The sequence below is a fragment of the Bombus pascuorum genome, chromosome 9 (assembly GCF_905332965.1).
Source record: "Bombus pascuorum chromosome 9, iyBomPasc1.1, whole genome shotgun sequence".
Taxonomy (NCBI): domain Eukaryota; kingdom Metazoa; phylum Arthropoda; class Insecta; order Hymenoptera; family Apidae; genus Bombus; species Bombus pascuorum.
The window spans coordinates 6,086,621-6,107,505 of NC_083496.1; the positions used below are offsets into that span (position 1 = coordinate 6,086,621).

At 42.4% G+C, this 20,885-nt stretch overlaps 1 protein-coding gene across 2 annotated transcripts in view; it reads right to left on the reverse strand.

The window, feature by feature from the left end:
• Positions 1–20,885, reverse strand: part of LOC132910788 (uncharacterized) — a 222,320-nt gene that overhangs the window by 118,877 nt on the left and 82,558 nt on the right. For both annotated transcript variants that reach the window (XM_060966791.1, XM_060966793.1), the window contains 2 exons: positions 15,003–15,125; positions 389–559 (listed from right to left, as the gene is read on the reverse strand). In XM_060966791.1, coding sequence (XP_060822774.1) covers positions 389–559; positions 15,003–15,125 — 294 coding nt within the window. The remainder of the gene's footprint in view (positions 1–388; positions 560–15,002; positions 15,126–20,885) is intronic.

A 20,885-nucleotide genomic window follows, 5' to 3' on the forward strand; every position in this document is an offset into this window, starting at 1 on the left:
AGATTATTGGAAACGTCGCGCATGTACGACTCGTTAAAAGTTTCCGAGTATCGTCGGTGGACGACAGACCGAGACCGCCGAGAGGAAATTCCCCGACGCTCGCTCGGAATCTCTCGTTGCGATCACGACCTCGCGATTAAACGCTTGTTAGAAGATTAACGCGTGTCCAGCTCGATCCCTTTTTCACGGCGACTAGATCGATCTTAATTGATTTCCTCTGTTTCCGCCTATAAAATCCTATTTTCTGATAATAGAAAAACTCGACGACTTTATATTCGTGAAAATATTGGCGATCGTATCTGGCCCGTTAAAGTACGCGGAAAGCTGTTGCAATTCCTTCGGGTAGTATCTATCGAAAAATGTAAATTTTTCTTCCACGAAAACTTACCTTTCTTTGAGACGTAGATGCAAGGGTGGTCGAAGAGGAAATTCTGAAAACTGTTGCAATCCGGATCTACATGCGGTTCCCTGCAGAGGCACGTTGGGCGGAAGAAAGGGAAAGCTTGCAGAGTGTGCAGGGCCGCTTGACACTTTGTCACTGTCACCGTCGAACAAGCCACTGAAACAGTTAAATTATTATTAAGCAAGCATGCTCATTGCCGCTGACAAATACGTCTTCTCCTTAACGAGGCGTGAGCACGAATAAATTTTCCGTAGCTCTCTCGTATCAACTGTTTCTTGTAAATACGTGACGGTTACGGTAGGGAAATGAAACGCGCAATTCGAACGTGCGAATGACGTCGGACGAAACACAAGCCCGTAATTGCGCGTGCGATTAAACGAAAACAGAAGAAAATCGAATCGACAAAGTCGTACGTGTACGTGTCTCGTGTACGGTGGATTCGGTAGGATTATATTTCGCGGACGATAATCGGTGGAAGACGCGACAAACGCGTCGGTAACGCGTAGCTGCGGAGATCGGGAAATCCCATCGAGGAATTGGGCGTAACGGGAGCCGAACAAGGCTCGACAGAGAGATTATCGTGCAAGAATGGAACGGTCGCGTTACACCGCAGGGAGCAATGGGAAGTCCTATAGTCGGAAAACCGAGGATAACACTCGAGGTGCCTCGTTCGTTTCAGCAACAACAGTTCAACCTTCTGTGTAAACGTAACCCCTTTTCCTTGCTGTCACGTCGCGACGGCAAGATCCATCGACTGTCGTCGTCGATGCGATACGCGAGGAATGTACACGCTTAGAAAAATTTCACCCGAGGGAAGAACATAGAGAGATTACATTACGGAATTGCTGAACGCGAAAAAGAACTTATAGAAGGCGATATATGTAAGCCGAGGCATTTCGCGTCGTGATATATTCGTTTCGCGACAGTTAAAAATTAATTTGCCGCCTGAGAAAGGCGATTTCGCCTGGAGTCGCGTCGTAAACTTTGCCTGGCCATTACTTAGCCGGCCGAGAATCCAATCGATCCGGGAAACCAGGCTTTTAGGACACCGGGTATAACTTTCCTAGAAGACCGTGGAAAGATGGCAAACGAAGAGTCAGTGCTCTATCTTAAATTAAACATTAACTTCTGGCTGCCAGAGAATTTTACTTTCCGCTTTGTAGCCGGAACTCCGGCTCGTACGAATCTTTTTCTTCTTTCCTCCCCGGTGGCATTCCCTTTATTTCTCTGCCATGCCAGCACCAGCACTCTTATTTCCTCGTCGACGGAACGTTTAAATTAGGTCGCGACGACGTCGACGCCGCCGATGGTTAACGTCGTTTTCATCGGTTCGCGACGAATCTATGCCACAAGTTGCACGTTGCCGTCTTCGCCGAGTCTTCTCAAAAAATTCACCCAACGAAAATCGTATCATCGGCGTCCTTCGAATCAACGTCTAAAAGACTGGTCGCGATAAAGAAATGGGTCACCTCCTCCCAGGTTAGCAACTCTCTTCTCTTTCCGTTTCTGCATCGTATTGCAGACGCGATTTGTTATCGAGATAAATCGAGATTATCGGATCGCAGAGCCGTGCTAATATTCCGTTAGCGGGTGGAAAAGCGCAATTGAAACTTCCACTTCGGTCATTATTTTTCGATCTGACATTCGACGATGACGACGACATCTGGATTCATTACTTATACCCCATCGCCGCTGCTGCACGGTTATTACGAAACTTACGATGTCTTGGAATAGTAATTAAGGTGCACTCTCGTTCCTATTCTTTCTCCGAACGACGCTGTACTAATTAATCTGCGTACGGGGGAATCTCGCGCGAGCAGGAAAAAGACGAGGAAGAGAGCGAGTTGAAACTGCTTTAACGAGGAAATATTTTAACCGTTAAAATCGTTGCGCGAGTAGTGTAGGAAGGTTGCTCGGCCGATATCTCGCTCTTTCGTTCACGAAAGAAACAACTTTTCGTTGAATAAATAACAAATAAATATGATACATAGGAACGCGGCAAAAGATTACTGAAAGCACACTGACGTCTGCTAGGAATTTTTCCCGAATTGCAGATGCTTAGGCGGCCAATTTGCGAAATTGAAACGCTGCTTTGTCCTTAAACGGTCTGACCGACTCTGACCCGGTACCTTGCCCGCTCTTTGATATTTAAATCTGACAATTTAGTACCACTTTAGAATAATCGTATCAACCGATCTCCTATCCCGTAATACGTGGAAAGTTGCGCATCGTAACGAAGCGAAACAGAAACCGATCGGAGGAAAATAGTTTCAGCGAGAATAACACGATTGTGGCGTATCGCCAATGAAAATAAAATTCGGCAACATTCGAAACCGATACGATTCGAAAACTGCGAGGCAATATCAAAACAGATTTAATAAAACAGGAAACAAATCAACCGTGGCGAAAATAAAAAGTATACGGTCCGCTATCGACTAGAAACGACACGGTTAGAAGATTGATTGTTCTCTGAAAACAAAAGGGGACCAATAAAAAAAAAAAGAAGAAAAAGCAACGGAAACAACGTTGTAAAACTTGCTTCGTATTATCCTACGATGGTTGAATCGATGGTAGCGTAGAAGTCGTGAACACGCTCAAATCGTCACAATACACGATATTGCACAAAACCGAGGATCTGGCAGCTGCAGTTGCAGCTGCACCGACGCTGATACCGTCCTGTCTCTCCCGTTTAATGCTCCCATACCGCGCCTATGCACCATGCTCTACGAGAACTCGCATGGTCACTGTTAGATAGCGGTTTCAGGGAACTACGCGATGCAGAGAAAGCAAGAGAGAGAACGCCACGAGATCATACGTACATACGTTTGTACGATTGTGCACCACCCATCTGCGTTCTGCGAGGTGGACCACCAACCACTATCCGAAACATGTGCCCTTGTCTCCATGGATAGCACAGGTGATACCTTCATCTCTATTCAAAGCTAACCACCGTGTTCGATTTTACCTTTTAACCGAATTAAATAGGAATTTTCACTACGATAGGCAGAAACGGTGTCCGTTTCGTTTCATAATTTCGAAAGATGGTCGATAACCTTAGCCTGGGTAATCATAAAATTGATACAGAGCTAGCTCTATAGTTGAAAATTTCGTCTAAACGATTCAATTTGCCGATCCTTTCTCCCTGCTCGAGCAAGAGACAGTGCTTACTTTGCTTCTTTAGTCTCATTTTTCGATCAAACGTTTTCTTCGCAAGAAACGGATGGTTAGCCTGGCTAAATGAATCTTCTTTTGTCTTACGAAAGAACGTCGCAAGAAACTCGTAGCTTCTTTACGATTTTTATAACCGCGGTGGAAATCGTCAGAGTGAGGAAAACGTTTCTCGATGGGCTTTCATTAAAACGGCCGAATTATTTCCTAAGTAACGACTTTAATTCGGATGAAAATGTCCTGCTTTTTACCGGAGATAACGACCTTATTATATCGAGATCCTGGTTAGCAACTTTTTACCAGGACTCTCGTCTCTATGTTGCGAAATGTTCTTCGCAATACACGCTCGGAGATTTGAACGCGATAGTTCTGCTTTGTATTCAACCTGAACTTCCATATTCGTTACGTGCGCCAAAAAAAAAAAAAAAAAAAAAAGAGAATTACTATCTCTTTTTTTCTTTTCTTTTAGTCTTCCCGTCTGTTTTTCATTTCGTACTCGTACGCCAGGTCGGCTATTAGTTTCTCTTATCCATTATATCATAAACGCCAGAATAGCTAATTAGTTTCTTTCCTTTTTGAATTGTTTAATTGAGGACGACCGCGTCTCATGTCTATTTTATTTCTTCTTCTTTCAATTTCGTTCGAAAGTTGACGAAAAATAAAAGATCGAAATTCAATTAAGGTAACGTACGGTATTTTTATAGAATCGAGCAGAACGAAACATAACAAATTAGAGTCACGACGTTGTCAGGAAAATAAAAACGCGGGGAAATGCGTTTGTGAAAAAACGTACCGTGCGCTTCGAGAAATCGATATGGATGAATTTATCAATACTTGCACAATTGCGTTCTCTATCGGCGGGTCGAATCGCTTTGTCTCTATTTCAGTCTCGATATTTCGACTATCTAATTTACCATAGCATCTACAAGTGAAAATGCAGCCGTTTTGTTCTAGTACAAACGCGTATCCCGCAGGAGACATGGAAATCGTAGGACTGTATCGCGATCTATTGGGATTTGTTACATCAAAGTAACCACCGGATCGAACGATTAAAGCGATGTAAAAATATGAAAGCTCAAAGGATGTAGCCGATGTTCGGACGTCGAAGATAAAAAGGGCACACACCGCAGATGTAATTGCTACGTTTATTAAATCTTCCGCGATCAAATGGCCACGCGTTTTCCCGATTTTTATTAAACAGCCTCGGAAAAAGGTTTCGATTCGAACGATTACAAAGCGAGCGACATCGGCTTTTGATCGCGTCGGATCCCTATTGTCTCGACTCTCATTCTCTTCTATAATTATCATAAAATCCGTATGACCCGCGCGCTTCTATATTCGTTTTTCGAGCGGTAAAAATATTGCTTGCCTCGTAATATTTCAGCTATTGAAAAGAGAAAAAAAAAAAAAACCCGGGGCGTGGAAAAAACTTTCGCAAAACATTAAATTAACGGCATAAATCCTGGAATTTCTATTTTTATCTCTGTATTATTCTGAGTTTTTCATCGTCGTGCTTGTCCGTTCGTCATTGATGCGCGGCGTGGGGCTCCCTTTCGTTCTCTCTTGTTCCACGTCGCGCTTTAATTATCAGAATACGTTCCGGAAATACCGTGCCGTGATGAAGAGACCGGTGCGTTGATAAAAAGCACAACCGATCGTGGCCAGGGCCGGCGCGAGCCTCTGTTATAATTCATCGGCGGCGAAAAATGAAAAGCGAAAAAATATGTGCAGCCAACGGATAGCTCGCGATCTCGAACAAATCGGAGGCAGGATACGCGACACCAGGCCTCTTTCTCTTTTCCTTTCTATCCTCGCGTTTTCCTTTTTTCTATCCGCTTTTCTCCGGCGTATGTTCACCTAGGAACACACGCAGACACGTGCACAACGTGTGAATCCCGTACACAGCCATACAATTTTCCCTCCTCCGTCGCTATCTTTCTCCTACCTAGGCCATTGTGCTCAAGAACTGTGCACGGCGCTTTGCCGTAACAACGTACATTGTATTTTCGAACAATGGGAGGATCCTTCTACCGTCCCCATCACCGTTTCCACCCTCTTTGCCACCTTATCGGTGCTTTTTTCCACGGCAAGACCACGCTTTCCGCGCTTATTAATGGCGGCAAGCGGCAAGCGACCGTTGAGCTTCGATTTCGAGCAGTCGCGTTTTATTCCGGCATCGTTCCTTTTAAAATTATCTCCTTCCTCTTTCTTCCACAAGTTTTCTCGGGGATTGCTATTCGCGGATCAACGAGAACCGATTCGTTTCGACGTCAGTAGCCCAGATTCTCTTCTACGCTTTTCCTAAAAGATCCGACTTTATTTCCTCCTCAATTACGTTTCCGCGAGACTCCGGCAGCATAATACTCTGCCGATTCTTTGTTCCATTAATTAAATAACCCGAGGATCCTGTTATTTGCTCTCACAATAACCTCTGTCTACGACACGAACGAACGTTCGCTTGAAAAATCGAAATTCCGAGAGATTCTCGCGATCGCAACGGAATATCCCTGAGCCGTGCCGCCTTTCACGGAACGATTAAAAAGTTACGGAGCATGAAAATATAAAAGAGACGAAAGAAACGTCCGTGGTGTTTCACGGCGATGAAACTTGCTGAACTTTCCTCCTCGGATTTCATCCGGATTCTCGGCATCGTCAATCCTACGCGTTTAAAAGTAACGTTTCCCGTTCTCCGGTAAAGCTCGGCCGACGAAATAATTAACCGTTTCATTTGAAGGAAAGTGCGCGTGGATTCGAAAGAAACTCTTAAAGTGGAGGCAGTAACCGACCGGGTCTCGGGAAACAGAGCGACCGACTAATCAGCTTGTCCTCTTTGTACAGTCCGTGATTTGCAACCAATGAACCAATGGGAAAGTTTGCGCTCGCCTCGCGTTTCTTAACCGTAGATTCCCCGAGAAGAAAGTTCCGCTAGAAATAACGTAGAATAAAAACCCAACCGTTCGGAAGCCTCGTCCCAAAACGACTCCAAATTTCTTCATTTCTCTGGCCGATAACGACCGTCGGTAAATTCGACGAATAGCAGGATAACGACTAGAATGTCGCGTGTACTTGGCTGGCAAGTTATTTCGTCGTAGAAATTAGATTGTACGCAACGTCCTCGTGAAACGATATTGCCGTATTCGTTCGCAAAGTGATTTTCGTTCGTGCGCATAATAACCAACGACGAGGCAGAATTTTCCCCCGACGAACGGGGTAGAGCGACGATCGAGGGTTTAACGGAAGGGTGGTTTGTCTACCGGTTGCCATAACAAGGGACGAAGGGCCGCGTGCTCGTATATTCCGGATCATTTTACCGTATAAACGTTTAAGCAGCAAATTGATTGCCCCTACGGCTCATGCTAAACCCAATAAATGTAATCGTGCTCACCGATTATATCGTTGCAAAATCGTGTGCGATCGTGCACGTAATCAAACGCGTAAATTTCTACGCGACACCGTACAATTAAACAATGCTGGCTTACCATACTCGAGGATAAGCAGTTTTAAGTTGCCTCGTTATCGGCCAATCGAGAAATCTATCTGGATTTTCCATGGGTTTTTGCATTTCGATAAGTGGCCCTCGAGCCAACGATCGGTTTTCCTGCCTTGCGAATTTTACATTACGATTTTCACGAGATTACTCGATCGATATTTTTTACCACGCAACATATGATTTTCGTACGCATCGATTCGCGTCGTCAGCAACTTGCTGACTTGTTCGAAGTTTGAAAAAGTAGCGAGCCGAAGGGGAAGCGAACAAGCACGGCCAAGGAAGAATTAAGGTTGTTCTCGATTTTCTAAAGCAGTTTCTTATCGATACACTGTTAACGAGATAATCCGGCTAGCAACGAAATTACGTTTACAGGAGACTTTTACGTTAAAGCGCCAGGCTAACGATACCCACTACGTCGTGCGGCAATCTTTTTCCTTAAGTTTCTATGAAAACTAAACGATCGTCGGAACGTTGTGAAAAAAACGTCCTTAAGATAGAAGCTCCGATAGCGACTAAATGAAAATGGCTTCTTCTCGAGCCGAGCTTCTCCTTGAGAGTACACCTACTGAAAAACTTTCGCTTCCAAAGGAGCAACGCCTTCGATTCATGAAGCTGCCCAGGCTTGGAATATATTTTCGGGAATCTTTCGCCATTTTATTTCGAAATAAAACGAATCGATCACAGTTACAGCGATTAACGCGAATACACTAAATTCAGGGTATTATATTGCAAGTTTCGAACGTTGATCCGAGATGCGAAAGTCATTTTACTTTGTCATCAGTTTCATCCAGCATCGTTGGAATTCGCGCTGAAACGCGAGCGTTTCTAAACTGAAAATCTGTCCGGAATTCCTCTTCTATTAATTGCCTTTCTCCTTGACTCGAGGAAAAATTACACCCTAAGCTCTGGTTGCTGAAACGCGAGGCTGAAAGTAACGAAGCTGACGTTGGCTAACGCGTGTAACGAAGGCCGCCTATTATAATCAAAAAGATTCGTTTCAAAAAATCCCAACATCGCCGTTACAATTCTGAACGTTACATCTCGTTTCGATTGAAATGGACCGCGTGAGACGCGAATGATCGGTCCGTGATAATCCCAGTTCGCCTAAGAGAGAACGCAAATACCGTAAGATAGAATCTATCCATCGCGAAGAAACGCAAATCTGATAGGATGGTCGAGTATTGTTTTGTTTCCGGTGAATTAATTTGGCTCGCAGTTACAGCAAGTAAATTCGTTTATACCTTCAGGCGTAATCGATGATTTGGCTCGAGTTCAAACAATCAATCATTCGCTCGGCCAACTGTTGACCAAATGAAAGCGTTATTTCAAATGACACGGGGATTCCCGGTGCGGGTTCGGTTTAACCTTTAACCAGACTGTCGAATATGGGACAGGAAACATAAACTTCGGCTTGTGCAGTTACACGCGCCACGATTTGTACGCGGTATTTACTGCGAGCATAAATAACACGACGATTTCGCGTTACGTTAATTATGACAATCATTTAAGCTTGCCAATTGTTTCGAACAATCGCGTGTAAACGATATTGTTGAAATCTGATTAAAAATTAGCCAAACGTAGAATTCGAATAGTTCGATAATGTCAAGAATTTAGGTAATGGCCTAAAAGAAAATGTTAATGCATTTATCCTCGTCGATTGTATAAATTGGTATCGGCTCGTTAAAAAGCGAAGCTATTGCCCGGGAAGTTCTCGTTCTAAGTTTCCCACAGTACATATATATTCAGTGGAATCGATCGTAATGGTCGGCGCGTGTACCTTTCGCGGCGTTAGTGATAAGCCCCGAAAGCATCGGGATTAGTATGTGGCGATAAATCAGAATTAATTTGAACGTCCACGCTATCCCTTTTAACGTTTTACTTAGTCGACGAAGCGGAGAATCGAAAAGAGAAGGAGGCGGTAGACAGAAGGAGAAATCGGAAATGCAAAGGAGATGAGGTAGCAAAGCAAGGCGAACAGAGAAACGGAGAGAGCAAGGGAAAGGGACACGATGGGAAAAGTGCAGGAAGATTCATAAATCCAAATAAACGTTTGGAGCCTCTTCTGCCTTGCAGATTTCAAACAATCGCGATTCCAAAGCGAATTCGAATATCCCTTTCTCTTCGGTTAATATTCCTTTTCGCGTTATTCATTGTTCTGACGTATGATTCAGCGCTGGCACAGGACAAGGGTCCTCTAACGACGACTTGACATTTGAATTTTAAAGTTAAATCTAGTCTGTGCATTATTACGCGGCCGACAGGTAATTTCTGCGCCGCTTGGCTAAAAGTGTGCGCACGCTACTTACTTAAACCGGAGTAATTTGTAAAATAATTATTCGATTATTTACATTCAGATATACATACATATATATATTATATATATTGTGAAAATTAATTTTATATGGTTGGTATAACAAAAGGGAGAAAAACGTTATCCGGATAAAAATAGTTTCGAACTGGAAAACTAGCTGGAGATACGAAGGAATTAGTACTAAGCATAGAAAATGCTCGATGCTTCTGGGATAAAGGGAAACGCTTGAATAAAAATCTGCACGTGCTGGAACTCATAAATCTCGGCGCGTACGTGACGCTTCAACCGAGATTGGAAAGCTTAATCTTGGCTGGGAAAATTGGCCCTTAACAATGCAGCCACTCCTATCCTCGATTCGACTAACAATAAGCTAAACCGATTTGTCAGCCTTTAATTTATAATGTATCGAAACAACTTTGGTTCGAGGGATTGCTATTATAAAAGTTGTACGCGTTATTTGTAAGTCAATTAGAAATTTTCCAAGTATACCGCAATTTGCATAGTAATGACTTTTCGCGCAACACAAATAGCTTGAAACAAGCAATTAGCTTAGCAATTATAATCCCAAGGAATCGCTCTAATCTATTTTACTTGATTACTTATTCCCTTCGAATCAGAACGATCAATGAATAATTTACATAACTGTCAAGTTTGCAGGAAATCTCCTATAATCATATCGCACGATTCTCATTAGTACGATCGTCTTTATTCGATAAACAGGCTATTGGTTTGCCTTGACAAGCTCAAAATCAATCATCCGAGAATCCCAGAAATTAAAGGACACACAAATCACAGGCGTCTCGATGATCATACCTTCTCGAACCTTGAACGCAACGTAATCGAAAGATTACAAAGGAAAGAAGAAAATTCACGAGATAGAGCAAGGAAGGGGTGGTCGTTATTTACGGACGTAAGTAGTACCAGCCGCAAAATGCTACCGATGCCTTTTAATAAGAGAGTCTTGCCATACCATATCCTCTGGCCGACACGTTATTACTTTGGACGTCTGCATACTTGGTACGCCTCCGTCTGTGCCTTCATCACCGAGTAGCAACCCCTACTGAGGATCGCAGCCTACACGGTATGACTTGCCGTGTAACTGCAAATAGATAGGTGGAAAAAGAGTGCTCAAACGGAACGACCGGCTCATATAAGGTTCAGCCGGTTTACAAGTATCCGTACACATGGACCGAGGTTCCGAGAAGCCACGAAATCCCAAATCGACTAGGAATCCCCTTCCTACGCATCCTCTATCGACCGATTTTCTGGACAAGCCTCTCTAGCGGGTCGGCTGTCAAGCGCACAACCCTCAGGAAGCTGGAAAGGTACGTTCACGAAATTTCACTTCGGACAGCAAAATGGAAACTGAATCCTTCTTGTCGGCCAGAATGGCTGAATGCAGCGAATACGATGTCCACCCGTTGATTTATCATGGACTTTCTTCGTTAACACGATGACGAGCGACGGTACTTTATTCGTTTTCATTGTCGACTTTCCACTGACGGTTTTAAGGTTTAACGTTAATCCGTTTGTAACCGTTAGCACGTTTGTAGAAGAGAAGAGGAACGGTGAAAGAAAGCTCGTTTCTTCGATATTAAGACATAACAGAGAACGTTCGTAGTTGTGCTATTTGCCGTGAAATTTTCAATGAAAATGTATCGAGCAGATAAAGCCGGATACTCGAAGAGACATAACTCGCGGAATGAAACGCAAATTCTTTGAATTTTGCGATCAACGAAAGCAAAATGAAACGATGCGATACTAACGGAACGAATATTTTGCGATATGTGACAGAGAAATAATGAATTTAAGCGTTCCATTGAAACTGGAATTATTGCTGAACGCCGTGAAAATCAGTGACGAATCGTCGCTACTTTCGAATAAAGTAAAAGCATTTATTAATCAGGTTGCAGGTAACAACAAAATCGATTACGTAAATTAAAATAGGACAGTGCACAGGAACGAAATGTGCACAAAGGGAACGAAACGGGCCATTCAAGTTGCGCAATTAAACGATCGTTCAATCAGAATTATGCAAGCGATATCGAATAAACATTCAACTGGCACAGCCAGTTTGTCGAGAATGAATAAGCTTTAAGTGTAAGATCAACGCCGAAAGCAGTTTACGGAATAACAGCTTGCTATCTGCGAAGATTTTCCTAGAACCCAGCGATCATTTTCATCGATAAGGTTAACACGAAATGGAGGTCCGCTATGGTCGACAATATTCATCGTATGGGGCACTAGCGCGCGAAATAAGGGTTGCGGATAAGATTATGGCAGCTCCTGTGGTTGTTCAGGGAATGTTAACGATCTGGAAAACCGTTCATATTGGTACTTTCTATATCGTGTTTCTTATCCACAGTTTTCTGCCGACTTACAAATATTCGACAAATCGTTGCTCCGATCGATATTACATTTCTTACGAGTTTTTCTATTATCACTATCTTAAAAAGAAAAATTTTGTAACCGCCGATACAGATTTTTTACAATCCTATCATATAGATATTATATTCGTAGGTTGTTTCATTCGATTATCGAAAGTAGAAACAACAATGCAACTGTTTCAACAGCAATTATTTACAAAACGTAGCTAACAATAAGTTTCAAAGCAACGCTAACTCCGCTAACTACGAAACTTCTTTTACGAGTGTAATTGCGCTGATGAAATTGCAGTGCACGGGACCATCTAAGAGACAACAGCGGTATATGGTTGGAAATGCGTCGAGTACATCGACAACTTCCGGTTGACCTATCTCTATGCGTTCCGCAGCTGAAATTTCGACTGGCGCCGACCGTGAACAGGAAGCCTCACGGATCGATATCTCGATTCGTGTACCGAGGGCCACACTGTTTATGGACGGATGATTATGAGCTCGATGAATGTCCATCGGTGAATCCGACGAGCCAACGAACGCGAGAATAGCATAAATGCTGGAATATTGCAACCGGGAATTGTAATTTTAGCGTAATTTACGATAACCTCGATCGCCATGGGAATCAGTGCCGCGCATATAAATAAAAACTTTCTAATTACACGACCGAGCTTCCGTCTACACACAAAGAGCAATAGGAAAACAAAAAGCGAACGGGTCTGTCCATAAAAATAGTCGAGTAAATACGCGGTAAAAGTAGGAAAGTAGTATCTAAAAGGTAAAAAGCGCGTCGATGTCCTTTCACTTGAATTTCCCAGAGGTATTCTGAAAATTATCAGACTCCCAGAATTTCCAAGCTGAAGAATTTACGCGAGTCTCCCTCGATACGGTCTCAGAAGGCGATACCGCTAGCTTCTTTCGTATCTGTTGAATCTCTGCGCAATGAAATATCGAAATTACATAGCACTCTCCTAGCATAGATTCGTTTCTGATCGTCGGTAAATCGACGAAGTAGAAATTTCTTTGCTAATTCTCTTGGTAAGCCGTACGTCGGCCAATTCATTTACTTGTACTACTTATTTTTACGACAGCGTAAGAAGCCACTTAGCTTTTCATCGAAGTCATGATTTATTAAATACACGATAAGTGGCATATGCATTTTCTAAGAGGAACGGAATTAAAAATTTAATCGATCATTGTTCATTTGTGATCTCTGAAGCGAAACGCAATGAACGTTTCATGGTTGGAAAAACACTTTCGCCGGCGATTCATTCAAGCGTGTGTAATCCAGCGTGCATGTAGATGTACGATTCTACTCGAAATTAATATTTTTCACGATGTTAAGCGATTTTTCCATGGACGAGGAAATAGTTAACTTGTAATAAAAACCATGGCCGATGGTGGTGGTGACTCGGCACTCGATAGTTTTCGTCATTTTTTCGAGGTCGGTGCGTCAGCTGAATCGCGAATTGTTAATTTCGGACTGGAACCTTTCCGGCCAACTGGACTTTTCCAAGCTTTTGCTTTGAATCACGAGAAAACGCGCTAATTAATTCGCCGAAGCAGTCATTCGGAAAATAAACCGTTTCGCTCGACAACTGCTGCTGCTCTCCCGTTTGGCTACGCGATTTTTTCCACCGTGTTTCATACTTCCAACGTTTTATTTAGAATAACGATTTAATTTTTCAAGAAAAAAAGGCTCTCTCGACTATGGAATGGATGGTAGTTTATATCATCGAATTACCGTTCGATAATAAATTTCTAAATTATGCCGAGATTTCGATCGTTCGTCTCCTACGTGAATCCTTGAAAAAATATAATAATTTTGTGAGGGAAAGAAGGGCCTAGTAAAATTGCACGCGATTAAAAATGTGCCAATCAATGTGCTGAGAATTTTTTAATTACACGTAATTCACAGGAGAAGTTCTGCATGTTAATCTACTTCGCTTTGCAAAGCGTTTCTCTGTTCATGCTCGCGGTCGCACGTGTACCACGACGATATCACGCTTCCAGCCTCGTTTACTCGGTAAATTAAATACGAATTAATCCCATTTTCCCGAGACGCGTACGAAAGAGCAGGTTTTAACGGTCTTTCCTACATTTTACTTTCGTTAAAGTAAAACGTATCTAATTCCATTATTATGTTGAAGGGGGTCATCCTTCTGTTTGTTTTAATTTCCAGCCACGTTAGGGCTGTATTTGCCCCGATTTTTGGGATCGTTCATTAAATTTAAACGTAATTCCCCCGGCGCACAAACTCCATAATACAGTTATCCGAGTTATAACTCGCGCGACGTGTAAAACTACGAGCTTTGGGAAAAAGAACATCGGAAAAAAGAGCACCTGATTAGAGGATACGTAATATTCAAAAAGTTCGAGATTTAATCTGGCCACGGTTTGGATTTAATTATTTGCACGACACGGCCGGGCATTTTGCTCACCAAAAGAGATTACAGTAAACGAAATCGGAGCAGCATTGCTCAGACAACGTGTCATGGATATCAAACCATATCAGTATTATTCTAATTATTAATATTGGATTTCTTGATACTCGTGGTTCACATTTTATCCAAATTACGCTCATTCTCGGATATAATTATCGGTTCTCGATAAACGATATCTGCTGACATAGCTCCTGTGTATAATGTATCATTTATGACTCTCTTTTTAAGTACAAGTACCCGAAACTGTTCGCGATCAATTATACATTAATTTTGTTCGAAACTCGTAGAACCTTCGTCAATAGTAAGATCGAAGAATATAATCATCTTTGCCCATAATATATTACATGTATTGATATCTAGCTTGAAAATAATTTACAATGCGACAGTGTGTAACCTGATTTCCGTTATAATTTCTACGGATACAATAATCGGAAGAGAAAAGAGGAAGAACTGAAGGTGACTATACGAAGGGAAGAGAAAGAAGTGCGAAAAGTACGAGGTCGTCGACCGTATCCTCGGTCCGCTCCGCTTTTTTATTTCTCGTTACATTGGCTAAGGGAAAGCTGCTTCCACTACTCGACACCGTTCGACTTCGCGAGCCTCTAGCTTGATCCAATCGTACCCCTCGGCTGCAATTATTTAAATCAAAGAAAACAGTTGAGAGCCGGTTCAGAAATCGCTTCCGACTCTAACGAAAGCTCTACAGGAAGTTGAATTCGACTTGTTTGCGACGTATAAAGATGTTTGCTTCTCCCTCCTTTCTCTAATACCAGTTAAAAACAATCTAAAAGAATAGTTGGTTAGTACTCACCCAGTTCTGGACCACAGACCCTCGGTATAATCTCGAGAATGGCGCTGCAGGATGGATCCTCGAAGCACAATTGACGCGCGTAAAGACAGTTCAGTATTGCAACCGGTACTTTGATGTCGGATCCTGAAAGCAGAAATATCATGGCAGACGTTAGCAATAAAGAAGAAATAAAATATCTTTATGAGGGGATACAGAGAATGAAAGTGGAAAATGGGTGAGCGAACAGAGCTTCGATCGCACAGAAAATACTTAGTAATCACCATCGCGCTGGTAAGAAAACATACATATAATGGAACGTCGAAATGCATTTTGATTATAGGAAATCGAAGATATTCAAACGAATCAACCGAAACAATTGGAAAATAAAACAGGACGAGAAAGGGAGAAAATTCGCACGATGGAAACAATGGAAAGTTACGATCGCAATTTAATACACCATCCAGCAAAGCGTTTTTATTATTTATAGGCGGCAGTAATATTAGCGAAGTAACTCAGTCACGAAAAATCGCGTTTATTCATCGAACGCAAATGATCAAGATTTTTCCTTCGCAACATTTTTTTCATTCGATATCGCTCGATATTACTCGACGCGAATCAAGATAAACGAATAATCGAAGTTACAATGGTAGACTAGTTTGATCGCAGCTACAGATTCAAGAGATAACGCAACTTAATTTTGCTCTAAATCAACAATACGCGGAAAAATAAAATATTCACGCAACTTTCCCTCGCTGATATGTGTAAAGCCACAATAAAAGCACACTCGAGTAAATTGAAAACGAAAGCACGAAGAGAAAAAGAATCGAGATTTCCGATTCGATTGGCTTTACAACCGGCTATCTCGACGTTCGAAATTATTCGTCTACTTCTTACGTACATCGTGAAGAATTGAAAAAAAAAAAAAATCGTAACGACATTTAAAAGATGCACCCATGGTCGAGAGCATGAAAGAAAGGGGCCGGGAGGGGGAAGATAGAGAAGCGGTCACAGGAGAGAAAAAACGAAAGCAGAGAGAGAAAATGGAAAACGAGGCACGAAAGAGACAGGAAAACTGCACGAACCCTCACGGATTTTTACGAGCCATTCGCGAAATGGTAGTCGATAAAAGAAGAGCGCACCCCCCTGTAATTAATTACGAAACGTTCGCTACCGCTGGAAACAGCCATAAAAAAATGTACCACCGTATATATTCTCTCTCATGACAGTTGTCCGTGCATATCCTGAAGCAGTGCGCTAGGAAGATAGACGGATTTTTCGAATCGTAAATCGAATTCAGACCTTTTAACATGGCACCACTCTTTCGAGTTCTACCGGGCTAAGGATCGCCACTTCCGGTCTCGTTTTTTACGACTTCGTGGACACATTTTTCATCGGCTGATCTCGCTCGATGCACAGCCAAGATATTTCGAAATTAACCATACTCGACAGATTCCAAGAGAATGAAAAATGCCTTTGCTTAATGCACGCCGGGCATGGCATGTCTTCTCGTACTCGTTGAACGCGAAAAGACAGATATATACGACCGGTGAACACGAATTAGGCGGCCATTATTGTGTCATGTATTATTAAGACGCAATAACTGTCGAGAGAGAGACATACAGACTGCTCAAACGCTTCACTTTTGTTATTCTGTCCCTTATTTCGCGAATGAATCGAAGCGTGCTCCGAGAGGAGGCGAACGAGGCCAAACAAATACAGCAATTTCCTTCTTTCTATTGTTTTGAGTCGCGAAACGAAAAGTAACGCGGGCCACGGGACGCCAAAGGAAACTTTCCGCGGAATATTTCATGCGTACGAGAAAATATGAATGTTTAACAACGTGTACGGGCACGCCGTGGAAGTTTACAACGCTCCGTGATGGAACTGCTCGTTTTTGCCGTGAATGTAAATTTGTTTCATGTTACTTACATGAAGTAGAACGACGCTCACACAGCCGCTTTCCACAAGCCTTCGGACGAAAAAGAATCGCCTGTCTTTAAGACAAGATGTTTCAAATATGTGGCGCAGATGGCGTCGCGATCGCAACTGCCGCCACCATACGATTCAAGTAGAAACTTTAATTCGCCTAATTATATTACTTAAAAATATATTCTCTAATCGAGAAGGTATCAATGATGTATTTTAAGGTATTTTTCGTTCTCATTTACGTTAAATTATTAGTAATATAATATTTTATGAATGTCCAAAACCATTGAAATAGTTGCTCTATTGAGTCTATGTTTCCTTACGACAACGTTTCGTCAGTGTTTTGACAAGTGGTAAATTGAAAGTGAAAATTAAGTGGAAAATGAAAATTATTGAAGATATTAAACGTCAATTTCGTGTTTTGCGGGGCTATTTAAGGAAGTATTAATTGCTACGTCCAACAACGTTCGGTGAGTAGAATGTAAATCTGTTTTTCGTTTTAGAATTTATATTTCATTGTATTTCAAGATGCAGCAGAAAAATTACGTTTTTAAGATATATTTTATACACGCTATGCGTTATTATAAAATGGTGCAACCTAAAAGATAGGTTATTCTGTTAAAGTACGTTTCTGTGTATAACAGGTTAATGTGAAGGAAGAGAAACAGCAATTACATTTATAATTCGACGCGATTAATTAAGTTGGTAAAGCTAAGTATTTAAGAACAATTTATCGACACGATGAAGAAAGCTAAAATAATAGAAGTCCTTAAAAAGAGTAGCAGCGAATAGTAAGTAAAACGTACGCGACCAGAGTAGAATAATATTTCCATTTAACTTCCCTTGCTCTTGAACTCACTACTTTTTCCATCTCGCTTCTTTCAGCCAGATAATTATTCATCGCTACTATGCCGTCTTTCTTTTCGGCGCCGCCTTATAATGAGACGTTTGTTTTAAGTGCACCAAGGCAGAAGCTCGTTCCTTTTCTGTTTTTACTTTTTACGACGAGCATTCGTGTCTGACGAAAACACAAGAGAAACAAACCAGTCGAGAAAGATCAGGAAGACAAAATTCAAATGAAAAGCAGAAATATCGCGGCCAGGCGGATCATGCGACGACTTACACAACCGTATACCATCGGTGTACCTCTGGTAACGATTGTTCGCGACCCAGATCGATTCGCAAAGTAACCCCATTGATCATAGTCTAGCTTCGACGTCACGACTAGAATACGACGAGGATATTCCCAACGTTAAAATATTTTCCATGTTTTTGAAAGTAGCATCTCGATGTATCGAAGTGCATCGATATCGAGTCGCGGAAAGATACGCATAACCACTCTAATTGTGGACGCGTAATGCTCCGCAAAACGATATAGATATTGGTATCGTAACGAGTATATTTCTATCGAGAACTGGCGTACTCCTTATTCCCTAGTGTATCAGCGGTTTATAACCACGCGATAAAGCATGAGAACAACTGTGTATTCCGGCATATTGAACTAGCCAGGCAGCGGTAGTAACTGTAACAAGTGGAGAGATATGCAACCACGTAATACGTAATCGCGAATTATACCGTTACATTAATTTCATGACTTACGCAGAACGTCCATGAAATTGCGATTAATCGTGATTTACTCGTGTCGAAAGCGAGCACGGTCGGGTTGCCATGCCGGTATTGCTGGACTGACTGCGAGCACATCGTTTCTTGCCTAACCGAAAAATCTATAGACAATGGACGGGTATTGTTCGTTGAACTGATATACGTCGCTTAATAGAACTAACGTTTGATAATATTGCCAATATTCGACGGGGGCAATGTAACACGCTATCGTTGCGCTCATGCGCCAGCATTACTATCAGCGACGTGCTAATACAATCTTCCGAGTAATTCTAACTGACTCCGTTAATTGTCGGATACTATCGTACCCTCTCCTCAGTCAGCTGGACCCGCTAAATCACTCTCGTTGAATCCGAAGAGATCTCAAACTCGGAAATTACATCTTCTCTCAACCCGATACTCTTGAATTCTCTTGATGTTCTCGCGACGAGAGAGACGCGATAGAAAGCGGAAAAGTTCTAAATAGGCGGGAACGAAAGGTTGAAAGAAACGGTGTCAGCAGCGGGCCGAGAATTCACGCGAAACCATGCGAATACAGAAAACAAAGTGGCGTGGAATAACTCGCACGTCACGATACCGAACAAACACAGTCGAATCGATACGAAAACCAGAGTATTCGTCGCGAAAGAGTCTCATGGCCAGGTCGAGCGTTTTATTTCTGTGAGAGTGAAACACGTGAGTGTGACGAACGAACGAAGGGAGAGAAAACGGGCGACACGCGAGCGTTACAGAACGATAAAGCATCGCCACGGATATAGCCATAATCCAGTTCGCCGGCATATTGACGAACCCACTCGGACAGTAATGCGTTACGAGTGGCTAGATAGGGAGGCGCGTAATGCGTAATCGCGCGACGCATTATGATTCACGATCGTACGCGAGTACGATAAAGTCCAGCTGTGCGAGCGCACGGATACACGAGTGTACACGTCGTGATCGTACACGCGGTCATCCAGCTTAGTCTGTTTCTGCTTTCGATCGTGCTTGAAAATCGGCCTGCCGTTATAATAGTAACCAATTTTCCATTTCGTGTAAAAACATTGACTCATCCATAGAGTTGTTAATGGGGGATGGTAAAACGTACGTGCTTGTTGAGATTTATCGACGATATCTTAATATAAGTAGATCTCTCGATAAAACGTTGTTAGCTTTTAAGAAATTCAAGCATGAGTTGGAAATACGTGGCAAGTTAAGTCGTAGGTAGATTCCTTTTGCGTAGGGTTGGTTGTTTATAAAGAATATCTCGTTTCATCTTGCTCGAGTCTCGCAGAAGCGAACGCTGTCAGGCAAAATGAGAACAATGAGAAAGATTTAATGGAACGGAACGCAAAAATAACAAACGGTGCATCTGCTTCCTGAAATAGTCGGTCGGTATTCAGACGGGATCCTGAAAAGCTGGGCTTCGAACTGCACGAATTCTGGCAAACTTTCCTTGAATAAATTAAAAAGTCGTAGACATCGCAGACGAGGACGGAGTATACTAATTTCTAACCGACCTCACTGGCTTTAAAATACGTGCCTGGCCTTCCGATCGTGGTGATTTCAACCTGCCATTCTGTCGGATAGTTTCAGAAAACTAGTCATTTCTGAACGTATCAACCTTGTTTACCTTCGTTGCATAGTAACTCGTGTGCATTATGATATGCTTAATTTTTAAGAAAAATTGTCTCTCGTCGTCACACATATCAAAGCACCACTCTCGATTTTAATCAGCTGCATGGGGAATAATTAAGTAGGAAAAAGAAGTCGTGGAATTTGAATTGCAAGCGATTGGACGCAGACAGGTGGTAACACACTTTCAACGAGGAAAAAAGGAGTAGGAATGGCATTCTTATCAAAGGCGGTTTCACGAATGAAGTGGACGGGAACAAGGTCCCAAAGCACCTAGTTGTCGCAGTGCCGTGGCACAAGCCGAGTCGCGCTATGCGGCATAATAATTATCGTCCTTCGGTGGTAGCTAACTTTATGGAATGGAAGTTCGCGCGGCTAACCCAATTGCGAGAGGGCGAAGAACGAGAGAAAAAATGAAACTTAATGGCTCCTCCCAAGAGAGCTGCAGCCACTGCAACAATTTTCCAAAGCCACACTCTGTTCGTGCCTAGAGCCGGCCCGACGACGAGTACGAATATACCGGAAAATTTCACCACGTTTCCCGAAATCAAATTTCTCAAAGTACAGAACTATGGCAGCTTTCCGCGGACCTCAACACCTTTTCTAAAATGGTCTGACGAATTAGAACGCTGATTTTCCGTTGGTAAGTAACGTGAACCAAGATTACTTTATTAGATAAGCTTGAATATACTTTCTAACAACATTTATTCACAGGAACTCTGTGTCGTTAGAAATAAGTATCAGGGG